This window comes from Cylas formicarius, unplaced genomic scaffold (assembly GCF_029955315.1).
Source record: "Cylas formicarius isolate icCylForm1 unplaced genomic scaffold, icCylForm1.1 PGA_scaffold_1__22_contigs__length_36826433, whole genome shotgun sequence".
Classification (NCBI taxonomy): Eukaryota; Metazoa; Arthropoda; class Insecta; order Coleoptera; family Brentidae; genus Cylas; species Cylas formicarius.
The window spans coordinates 16268660-16280734 of record NW_026844264.1 but is presented as its reverse complement, the minus strand read 5'-3'; the positions used below and the strand labels follow the sequence as shown (position 1 = coordinate 16280734).

At 33.4% G+C, this 12075-nt stretch overlaps 1 protein-coding gene and 1 long non-coding RNA gene across 2 annotated transcripts; both read right to left on the bottom strand.

Annotated features, from left to right (window-relative positions):
• Positions 1-71: 71 nt before the first annotated feature.
• On the bottom strand, positions 72-2362 carry LOC132697454 (uncharacterized). Its single transcript, XR_009618155.1, has 3 exons — positions 2224-2362; positions 912-1033; positions 72-253 (listed from the first exon to the last, which is right to left on the bottom strand). It is a non-coding gene; the product is annotated as an uncharacterized LOC132697454 (long non-coding RNA).
• Positions 2363-6303: 3941 nt separating this feature from the next.
• On the bottom strand, positions 6304-11988 carry LOC132696433 (transcription initiation factor TFIID subunit 5). Its single transcript, XM_060661245.1, has 7 exons — positions 11848-11988; positions 11221-11797; positions 7619-7826; positions 7445-7564; positions 7242-7398; positions 6870-7190; positions 6304-6815 (listed from the first exon to the last, which is right to left on the bottom strand). Exons 1-7 carry the CDS (start codon positions 11914-11916, stop codon positions 6306-6308), a joined length of 1962 nt encoding a protein of 653 aa, XP_060517228.1. The 5' UTR covers positions 11917-11988; the 3' UTR covers positions 6304-6305.
• Between the last annotated feature and the right edge of the window lie 87 nt (positions 11989-12075).

The following is a 12075-nucleotide window of genomic DNA, read 5'->3' as shown; positions in this document are numbered from 1 at the left end:
AGGAAAAAATATCAAAATTATACAAATGCGGTACGATTATCGGGCTTGATAATGAATATTTGCACAAAAAATTAAAACAAAATCTATTTATTTTGTCTTATAATATAATGTAAACTTTAATACAATTTATGTCTTAAAAATTATAAAAGTACAAATAAATTTGAATTACATATTGCATATTTCCTCCCACCGTGATACAAGGGGGATGATGCCCGTGAATGATGAAATTGCGATGCGATGGGTCAGACGATCACTGAAAAAATTAAAAGCCATATCGTGCATTAAACTCCCGCAAATATTAAGGGCGCACTTTTTTTTTGGTATCCCGCCGTTGGCAACGAGGTTTAGAAACGACTGACTTTTACGAGCAATGTTTTGCCTGAGAGACCTAATTTTAACTGAAATTTGGCTCGTGAGAAAGCTACTCGCGCAGATGTATATTTTGCTTATTTTCGACGGGCACGAACCTTTTTTTATTGCGCCACAACCAATTCGACAGATATTGAACAAGATTTCGTTACAAATTTATTTTAATGCCGAAAAAACCTGCCAACTGTTTTTACTCGAAAGCCAAGAATTTTTTTGGCGGACTAATTTTCCAAATATCTATTAGTTATAAATACAACGTCTGCGCCAGTAACGACATTTTTGTTGTGCCTCAAATATTTAAAGTAAATTCATTTGTATTAGCCTCCCCAAAATTATTATAGAATATGTACACTAATTAAACTACCAAATGACCTTTTCAAAATAGTCAATTTGAGTTTATTTTCAGATTCCATATATAGAATTTAAACTGAATAATAAATTGCAATTACGCTGCTTTTCTCTCTAATGCGGTTTTATTACTGTCCAATATAATCTCGGAGCCAGTATGCCACACTTCCGTAAATTAATTTAAATAAACTTACTTTTAAAACATTCCAGAGTAAAGCGCCCATAACACTAGTAACAGTGCTATGAGAATTAGATACGTCGTTATTAAACTTTTTCCTTCGCTAGCCTGGCTTGGCATTTTAAATGATTGGATGTTCTGAAAAAATGATTAAAATTAGCAACAACATCTCAACGAGATAACATCGAAATGTCTCAAATATATTTATGTCAAATGATTGATGTACAAAGTTAACAGAAAAAACGAATGCAAATATTTATAATAATAAATATAATATTAAAAACTAAAAAGAAAATACATAAAAACTCGAAGCTTGAAATAGAAATATGTTTTATATAATAGCATTTAACTATTATTAATGTACTATATCTTTTTTCAAAATCATTGTTTTGCTCCGTTTTGCCAAGAAGTGAATAACCTTTAAAAATTGTTGATTAGTCGTGGCTTTTGTCAAAATGGAAACTAGATGTTTCCAACGAAGGTCGGAATTTTAAATAGCGTGTCTTTAATTTGTAACCATGTATAGTTTTTGCTGTACATGGTTACCTACAACATATGATTGGAAATTTTTTACTATTAGTTTAAAATGTTTCCGAAAAGTAAAAAATACGTATTATTTTTTTGCTTTTTAAGATTTTGAAGTTTTTTTATTATACCAAATATTTTTATTGCACTTCTAATATTTCAGGGTGTTTCGTTGCCGAATGGAGAATATGAACATTTCGCATAATGGCCGCCCAAATTTTCATATGCCTTGGGAGCTGCATTTTAAAAATAAATCCAGGCCTTTTAAGATTTCAACAAATAAAGTGATTAAAGAGGCGAAATTAATAGATAATTTTGAGTCGGTAAATTATGAGTAACATCTCGTGCCAAAATTAATGGCGAGCGTATGCGTTTAATTCGACATCAAATGTATAAATAAAAAATGCTGATTTGAAAACATGTGAAGGTGGAAATTTTTGCGTGTTGAACGCGCGCCAAGCGTTGGCGATCACGTGGTAAATATTTAGATTCGATCCTGTATGTGGGTGATTTGGTGATTTATATCATTTGGCCACAAAGTATGTACGATGTAGAGAGATTTTTATCAAGCTTTTTAAATACATTGTTGCGAGTACTTAACATTTACGTTTAATTTTGTAAGGTGATAATATCTTCACATATAATGCACAAATTTAAATTGTAGACCGTGTGCTCCGAAATTAAGGTCCACAAATTTACTGAACGAGCCAAAAATTTTAACGGCAAAATAAAATGCAAAGAAATGCGATGCTTTTTGGTGTTTTTCAGAAGCAATTTACTTATAATTAAAAAAACAATATTACCTAACTGTCGCAAATTTTTCACACACCGACCACACACCAATGAGTCCGATTCGCGTATGCCGGGATCAAATGCTTTTCAGTTGAGTTTTCCGTGAGATCTGTAGCGGAAAATATGTTAACGTTTCTATTTTCGAAACCGGGGGTTCAATCTGGTCCATTTCAACTAATTTTCGGAAGCCAATCAGGATTCATTTTTAAACTTTTTTTTTCGATTTTGCGATTTGAATTATAATTGGGTTGTTAATTATACTTCCCCTATGTTTTTGTTATTACGACATTTGTATATTATATCCTTATATTATTCATATTATTGCATGGAAATAAATTTCCCAATTATTAATAAAACATGAAAAATAAATTTGCAAATAAAATAACATTGATTGACTGATTTTAATTAATATCTTAGTTCTTGTAGCTGTTTAGGATATTTTCATATACTTTAATGTTTTAGAAGCTCTTAAAACAATTATGTTATCGGTTACTTTTTTGGCCGACCGCTTTTTGAATTATTATAACCTTTTTTAAATGAAATGTCCTTTATTTTTTCTCCACTAAGTTGTCCTTTTTTGCTCTTTATCAATGATATATCGCAATCTCACAATTTGTTTTGATAAATGTACTTTACCTTATCATAAGAGTTTGTATTAAGATACAGAGTACTCTCAAAAATGCATTTCTCATCTAATGAGTATCTCTTAACTTCCAAAATGCAGAATTATCCAAATAGGATTTGTCATTAAATTTCCCACCAGTAATCCAATAATATCTTAACTAGAAATAGAATTTGGGATGCGTTTTACAATAGTTTGAGCCCAAGGATAGTTATGGCAGCGCTGCCATCAGCAATGTAAAAAACTTAAAACGCTTTTTAAAGAAATTTATGAAATTTTTCACTTTTTCAAACAATGGAAAATCGTAGCAAATTTTAAAAATGGACGAACTATAGTTTTAATCCATGTTCACAATATCTCGAGCGGCTTCATTTTTTTCATCTCATTGCCATTTCACCAATATTTGGCGAAATTTTTCGGCACGTATAGATAAATAAAAATCTATTTTTGAATTCGGCACTCGCAATAACCGAAAACAATTTGATGTTTTGAATTTTCGAAGCTTACGTGTGCCGACACTAGTCAGCCTAATTATATATAAAAATAAGTATTTTGTGCCAAATTTTCTGAATTTCTTTTCTAAATGGACTTTCGCAAATGGAAATGTAGGTATATAAAATTTGTTCGACTTATTTCGTTATTTTTGAATTCTACTCGAATCTCTTTGAAAACAATATTTCAAATTGGTTCCAATAATTGGCAACAGGAAATGGAAATCCAACCAAATCGTTATCGCAACTCTTAGCATGTATCCTTCAAACATGAGTTGGTTCTAAATTTTTCAAATATATATAAATATATATTTTCGTAACTATATGTTATTTTTTCAATATTTTTCTTCTTCAAGTGTCATGTGCCTATTGAACGTTGACGACTGCCATGTTCATGATGTCCCTATATCTTTCCCAATCTTGTTCTATATGGAGTAACTCATCTGCATTATGGCCTGTCCATTGTCTCAAGGTTCTTAGCCATGAACGCCTCTTACGCCTAATCCACTTTTTTTCGTTTTTTTTCCTGTTAAGCGGATAAGTCGAAGAAAGTTATATCGAGGTCCTCTAATTATATGACTTAGGTATTCAAGTTTTCGTCGCTTGATAATATTCAGAAGTAGTCTGTCTTGTCCCATTCTTCAAAGAACTTCTTCATTTCTGGTTCTTGCGGTCCAGGGTATTTGAAATGCTTGGATCTTATTGAGTATTTCTTTATTAAGCGTCCAGGTTTCGCATCCATACTTAACAATCAACCATATGTAACATTTTATAAACTTTTCTCTTGTTTTGATATTTAGTGCATTAGTTGAAAGCAACTACCTGAACTTCTGGAATCCATTTCTTGCTTGTTTTATGCGGCATCTTATTTCATTGATCAATCCAGCAGCAGAGATATTTAAACTTGTTGTCACTTTCTCCAACGGTTCTCCGTTTAAAATTAACAGGGTCTGGTTAACATATACTTTACTCACAATTAAATACTTAATTTTTCAAAGAAACTTCCACTGTAATACTTGTTACAAAGCTTCTGGATTCCTCCATCGTCGGTTTTTGCTGAGTCGAAATTGCTGATGTTTCGCCAATCATTTTGTTGGCTTCTTCAGAACTTGACTGAAACTGAAAAAATTATATACTTAGTTTTATATATGTTAATAGATAGCCCCCAGTTCTTACAAGCTTCATTGACTTCATTATAGACGCTTAATTGTAATAGTATATTATGCAACAAGTGCGCAGCGGAGCGAGTGTTTAATAAACGAGTCACTTAAAATGTTTACCGAACGTGTTGCATACTATACCGTTTCTACGACCGTTAGTTTTTGGGTACATTTTCGCAAAACAACAAGAATACATTCACTGACATGACCGTCAGAATTGACAAACGTCACAGTTCAAACCGCGGGAAATATCTCCGAAAACATCCGATTGCTCTTAAACCCGTACGGTACAATCCCGAAAATGTCCGAAGTGGCTCAGATCCGTGAGTAACGAAACTGACGTTGTAAAGTGATGTTTCCCCGCACGCTAAATCGGTATGTAATTAGGTATTTTACAGACAGGAGTAGAAAAACGTAAAGTACGCCTCCATTGACAGATCGCCGTGACAAATAAACAATCTATTTTTAAATTTTCTTTTTTAGACACTAGCTCCGCTCGTGACTAAAGTGTTAAATATATTTTTTAAACATATTTTTATATATAACTAATTTATATTTAATAAAATTTAAAAAATGTAACATTGTGTATTACCCCTATTTGGACGCTGTTACATCTTAGCGTCTACAAAAAATTCAAAATACTTGTCGCTTTATTTTTAACCTACGCAAGTTTGACCACATATCCGCCGCTCTCAAAAGATTGAATTGATTAAAAATTAAAGATGTTGTCAATTTTTTATGCTGTTTGAAACGTGTAATAAATTGCAACATTTCAAAATATTTGAATGACAAATTAGTATATAGGAAATCCATTCATGTCTTGAATCTAAGACACCAATCATCACTCATTATGCCATTGCACAAAACAAAAAAATTTCAATGTTCTGTTACATATAATGCTGTAAGCTTGTTCGACTCCTTAAATGGCGGCCTCAAATCAAAGTTACTTGCTTTATGTAAAAATTTTAGCTTATATGTAAAAAAGCAGTTGTTAAACTTAATGTAAAATAATCCGTTAGAATACATGTATATCATTCATTCTATTTTGTAATTTCATACATGCTTGCAATTTATATGTAGTTGTAGTTAGAAATGGGAAGTGTGAGTGGTCTTAATGCCAGACTTATTAAATATAAATAAAAATCTTTATATATTATGTTCTATGGAATGAACGAATGATGAACTAAAACGATTTTTTTTCTACTCCCTTCTATAAAATTCCTAATTACACCCCGATCTAGCGTGCGGAAAGCGTCACTTTACCACGTCAGTTTCGTTTCCAACTCATCCGAGCCACTTACCGCAAGGGTTTGGGAGTAATCGGATGTTTTCGGAGATATTTCCCACGAATTGAATTTGGACGTTTGTCAATTCTGTCATGTCAGTGAATGTTTTCATGTTGTTTTGCGAGAATGTACCCAAAAACTAACGGTCGTAGAAAAAGTATAGTATGTAATACGTTCGGTAAACATTTTAAGTCACTCGTTTATTAAACACTCGCTCCGCTCGTGCCAAATAAACCCGTGAGTCAAATGCCCTTTACCGCACTGGTTGCATAATATACTATTACAAACAGGAGTAGAAAAAATCTTTTATCTTTATGATTTTGATGATCCTATATTCACGTCATTCAAATTGCTAAATGGTAATTTTTACTCTAGTATTATATAATCTAATTGCAGACACCAGTTTTAATTTTGCTTAGTTCCATTGCTGATGCTTATATGAATGAATGGGGACAAGGAGGACGCTAGTAAAAAAAATTAGCTGATATTTAAAATTTATTAATATTTTGATTTTAATTACAAACAATAATTATCTCATGTCATAACTCCGTCAAACACCGCTACCGCAATCATAAGATTTCTCCTGGTAAAGTGCAAACTTATTAGAGGGGAATTTTTAGTCTGGAATGTTCTTAAAAGGTAATCATCTCCTGTCCTCACGTCTGGATTATGTGATATATTAACGTCTTCGGAATTGGTCTCTTCAGTGAGCTTAGTGAAATTCCACAACTTCACCATACAGTCCAAACCTCCCGATACCAACACGTTTCCGCATCTGCTGAACGCTAAACAGTGTATGGTTTTACCGTGGCCAATCAATTCGGCGACCAAATGCCCGTGGGATAAATCCCATATTAGCACCCGGCAATCCGCTCCTGCGGATGCCAGAAAACGCCCGCAAACGCTAAAAGCCAAAGCGTGTATGGGTGACTTGTGGCCTGTCATTAAACGGACATGGTGTCCAGTGGTTATGTCCCAAAGGCACACTCGTCTATCGCTCGAACCAGTCGCTATATAATTGGAATTTGGATGAAACTGAATGCACTGTAAAAAATTAATTAGATATTTTTTTCTAACTCTAACTCTATTGACCCTTACGTCTACATCAGAAAAATGCCCAGCAAAAAGCCTGAGCGGTTGGTAATGGTCAGTGGCCCACAGTCTAGCTGTTCTATCATACGATGCGGAAGCGAAATAATATCCTAGTGGCGAAAACTTAACATCCCACACGGGAAACATATGACCTTTATATACCACTAAACATGACCAAATCTGAAGGCTCCAAAGCCTTATAGTTGTGTCCTCTGAGCAGCTTAGTAACAAAGTACGGTCTGGCGAGAAAGAGACAGAATAAACTGGTCCATTGTGTCCGCAAAGAGTGCGTGAAGTCTCGCCAGATCGTTCATCCATCATTCTGACCTAAAACGTAAATATAAAATGCGACTTTAACTAAGACAAGATATACAGTACTAAAACGTCTTCCGCTTCAATGTTGACGTCCTGCAGTTGTTCAGCCGATTTCATTGCTTTTAACTTCTGAGGTACTAAAGTCCATATTTTTATAATGGAATCATTAAAACCCACTGCTAACATGCTAGAGTCTTCAGTGATTTCTGCACAACAAACACTAAAACAACGACTATAATCCTCGAACCTATTACTTAATACCTTACCTATAATTTGAATTTAAAAGTGTATAGCAACAACATGATGGTAAATTTTCGGGACCCAAATTAATACGTTTTGACGCCTCCCTCAAAGCTTTGAGTTTCTCGATTTTGTCGTTGTCTTTTCTTTAAAACAATAAAATGTCAGGAATTTAAAATATAAAAAAAAAACACACTTACAGATCTGGAACGGGGATTCTGTCTGGAGGAGGAGCATTGGGATCTGATTTTGTCTTCTTTGATAGCAATGGATCTTTTCGTGACTTTTTCTTCTTTGGCTTATCAGGGTTATCTTGGTCGCCAGGATCTTCCTCGTCTTCCACTGGCGCTGCCAATATCTGAATATCAGGCGCTTTTGGGATTCCATAATATACTTTTGCCTTGTTATCTATAGATTTGAGACTAAAGTAGTGTTTTTATACACTTTGCGATAATACAACAAAAAAAGGTCAGCCAATAATTGAATCAATTAAAAATTCCACAATAAAAAAAATGAAAATATGTGTTTGTTACTTTAGAAAGGAAGGATTAAAAGCAATTAAATAAAACAAAGGAGTTTTGTTTCCACAGGATATAGCAGGAATTCATAACTTCAATTTGAACTTACCTGAAATATTAATAATAATCTTTGTTTAACAATGATACAATGAAGTTTGTTAGAAGTGTAAGTACCATGCCTGACTTAGTAGTACGATCAGGCAGATGCTTTAGAGTTGCCGGCGTAGCACTTTATATTAAAAACAATTTAGAGTATTCTATGTTTTGTCGGACAATTCTTAATAAGAATTATGTAGAGCGGTTACTGATTTTCTTCAAATTTTTGAAAGATGACTATCCCACTTTCAGTCATCCGAAACCTTCGTGACTGTGATATTAATTTAAATTTAACAGATCAGCACATCATTAGCTTCTATGACTATATAGAATAACTTAATTTAAAGCAAGTCATAATGGAGCCAACTAGAGTCATTAAAAGTAGCGCTACTTTATTGGATGTTCACTTGGTATTAAATGGAGATACAAACATGGTTTCAGGCACTAGGGATGATGGATTATCTGATAATTTCCTCACTTATTGTTCTAACTAATCAACTGGAACAATTAAGTTTCAAATTTAAAAAAATGACAATAAAGAAATTCTTAGAGTTGTTAAATTAGACTATTTTTCCATGAACTCAGTAAACGATAAGGTCGTGGTTCTAAACAATTTTCACTTAATATTTTTGACACCCTTGCTTCTATCAAAGAGGTAAGTCTAAAATATATAGTAAAAAATACGACACGTTTAAAAAACAAGGCTTTTTGTAAATATGAAAAAAAGCTGCTAGCTGGAATTTCTGTAAGCAAATAAAAAATCAAACTAATTTGGCAATAAGACGGGAGAATATACCTCCGGCATATAATTAACACTAATGGAAACAACTTAAACACTTTAAACACTCTAAAAGTGAGTTTAATTCTTTACCAAAAAATTTCAAAAATCCCAACGAAATAAATAAATATTTTTAAAATGTAAATAAAAATATTTTCACCGATAAAGAACTCAACTCAACAACTTCTACTTCTTATACTTATACTTATTTTGTATTTGTTCTTGTAACATCATTAATTCTATAAATTATTGCCAGATTCCAGATGAATTGGCATTATATTGTTATAAATTTATGCACTCAATCCCCATAATTGACAAAATTTTCTGGGCTGAGCTGCTAATTACAAAAATTATATTTCAAGCAAAACAATGGTCGTTTGCAGTAGGTAGGTTTCGAATCTATGCTGCCATAGAGAATCTGATTTCTAGTCAGACGCCTTAACCAACAGACCAAGGCTAAATCTGTTTGAGAGTCGAACTATTTCTGGTGGTGTGCCATGCGTTTGAAATATAAGGAAATTATATTTTTATAAATTCATGCACTCAATCCCCATATTTGAGAAAATTTTCTGGGCTGACCTGTTAATTAAAAAATATATATTTCAAGCAAAACAATTTCCGTTTGCAGTAGGTAGGTTTCGAACCTACGCTGCCATAGAGAATCTGATTTCTAGTCAGATGCCTTAACCGACAGACCAGGGCTAAATCTGTTTGAAAGTAGAACTATTTCAGGTGATGTACCATGCGTTTGAAATATAAGGCCATTATATTTTTATAAATTTATGCACTCAATCCCCATATTTGGGAAAAATTTCTGGGCTGAGCTGTTAATTAAAAAATATATATTTCCAGCAAAACAATGGCCGTTTGCAGTAGGTAGGTTTCGAACCTACGCTGCCGTAGAGAATAATTGCCTTATTCATCTAGATGCAGACGACACATAAATATATATTTCTTTTAACACCAATGAAGCTGATTTAGCTCAAAATAAATTAAACGAGAATCTAACTAGATTATTTGAATTTTCGCAACAACAAAACATATTAATTAATTCATCTAAATCGGCTTATTTAATTTTTGGGAAACTCAGCCTAAATAACAATAAAAACATTAAAATCATGTCGCAACTTGGTTTTATTTCTTGATTCAACTTTAAGATTGAAACCTTACATTCACAAACGTATTCAACGTGCAAACTCAAAAAATTCTGTGTCCAGAAATCTTGTTTAAGATTTATCTACGGGATGGCTCCTATCATATGGCTTTTTAAGCCAGAATAAAGGAAGTTACACTTGACTGTGCTGTTCCATAAAATAGTTCAATCCGAACGTCCCTCGTATTTGTCACGGAAGATAAAAACCGAACCGATGTACACGTTCAATCGCTCCGCTAGTGTCAAATAAACTCGTGAGTCAAATGCCGTTTACCGCACTTGTTGCATAATGTACTAATTTTCTACTCCCGTCTGTAAAATACCTAATTACCCACCGATCTAGCCTGGGGGAAGTGTCACTTTACCACGTCAGTTTCGTTTCCCATGAATCCGAGTCACTTCAGACATTTCCGGGATTTTACCCCATGGATTTGGGAGCAATCGGATGTTTTCGGATATTTCCCACGCTTTGAATTTTGACGTTTGTCACTTCTGCCGGTCATGTCAGTGAATGTATTCGTGTTGTTTTACGAAAATGAACCCAAAAACTAATGGTCGTCGAAAAAGTATAGTAAGCAACAGGTTCCGTAAACTCTTCAAGTCACTTGTTGATTAAACACTGCCGTTTACCGCACTTGTTGCATAATAAATTATTTCTTGGCATAAACTGTGAACGTGGATTCACTGCATTATTAACTAATAACCATATAGAATTGTTTTAAAAACGGATTTTGAAAGCTTAAAACTCTAGCTATAGGCACCATATAACTCTCTATATAACTATGCTAGAGTGGTCAGCATTTCTAAAATTCCAGATGTCGATGTTGTCACGTTGATTGGTGGGGTAGTCTATAATAAATCACAAACCTTTTCAATAACCGTTTTTATAAGATGCAAGGTAAGTTTTAGGTTGCTACATTAATAATGTTAGTAATGTAATATGCAAAAGTTTTTTTTGATTGTCAACTGGAATTAGTACTTTCATGGGAGCGGAACATCACAGTTTAATAGCTTTCATCTCAGAAATAGCGGACCTTCCCAGTGAAATTAGTAGGTATTAGAGGTATTAATAGGGGAATTAATTTGTATTAGAGGAAATACTTATCTAAAATTGGACATTTAGATGCATTACCAGGAATTAGTATACACCTGGTATCAAAACATAGCTCTCACAGTGGAACAGTTTCTGAACTTGTTTAATTACAGGGAATCAAATAGCAACAAAAAGTTTCCAGTGTGTTACATGGAGACCATTACCTTGTCTTTTGGCTTCTCCTCCTACTGCACCAGATGTAGCATCAATTTGGCTCTTATTTCTGGCAACACCTTCATACATATCAAAATATAGGTGTTCCTGAATTATATTTAATAGCACTGAGGCTTTCTTATCGTTTAAGTGCCGTTTTAACAGTGACAATGTATCTCGGGACATTCTAATAATGAACTGATTTGATTTAAATGTGTCAGTTAGCTCATTTCCATTCATGTGATCTCTTTTTGTAACCATTGCTAGTTTCTTCAAATCATCTTGATAATATGTATCCTGTTCCGGTCCAAATTTGTTCATCAGCATTATTGCCTTTTCTGTGTGACCATTATATACCAATTCCAAATACATATGGACCAGAACAGGGTACAGAATGACGCCTAATTCGTGTTTGTAAATATCCAGAGAATTTTCAACAAATCGTTTCAGTTCCATATATGAAGCCTCATAGGTTTCTGGATCTCCATCGCTTTTGTAACCTGTTAAGACGCTGCTGACATCAGAATCCTGTTGGTCCCCTACTTCTCCACTAAGGTTTGCTTCCTTACGAAGCAACTCTTCAGTACCCTAAAAATAAATGCCAGGTACTGTGCCGAATAGAGAATACAAAAATATACCTTCAAATTATATTTCTTAAGGATCTGTAGAACCGCAGCAATTTGCGTTTTATCCAATCCGTTACTCATATTTATTGTTTGGTTTTTAATTTTTTAGATGTTTAAATATATGCCCATATTTTAATTTGTCAAACATAGAATAATTGTTTTTGTTCTCATTACTGTCAATAGGCAGATATGCCAAAGGCATTCGACCAATTTTTACCATTATATGCTATTTAAAGAAAT

What these genes read in the sequence shown, in the direction of transcription:
- LOC132696433 (XM_060661245.1), bottom strand. Translation starts at nt 11,916, where the DNA reads ATGAGTAACGGATTGGATAAAACGCAAATTGCTGCGGTTCTACAGATC. An exon ending in AGGAGAAGCCAAAAGACAAG is followed by an intron (nt 7,827 to 11,220) that starts GTAATGGTCTCC and finishes TCAAATCTATAG; the next exon opens with ATAACAAGGCAAAAGTATAT. An exon ending in GGCATTTTTCTGATGTAGAC is followed by an intron (nt 6,816 to 6,869) that starts GTAAGGGTCAAT and finishes AATTTTTTACAG; the next exon opens with TGCATTCAGTTTCATCCAAA.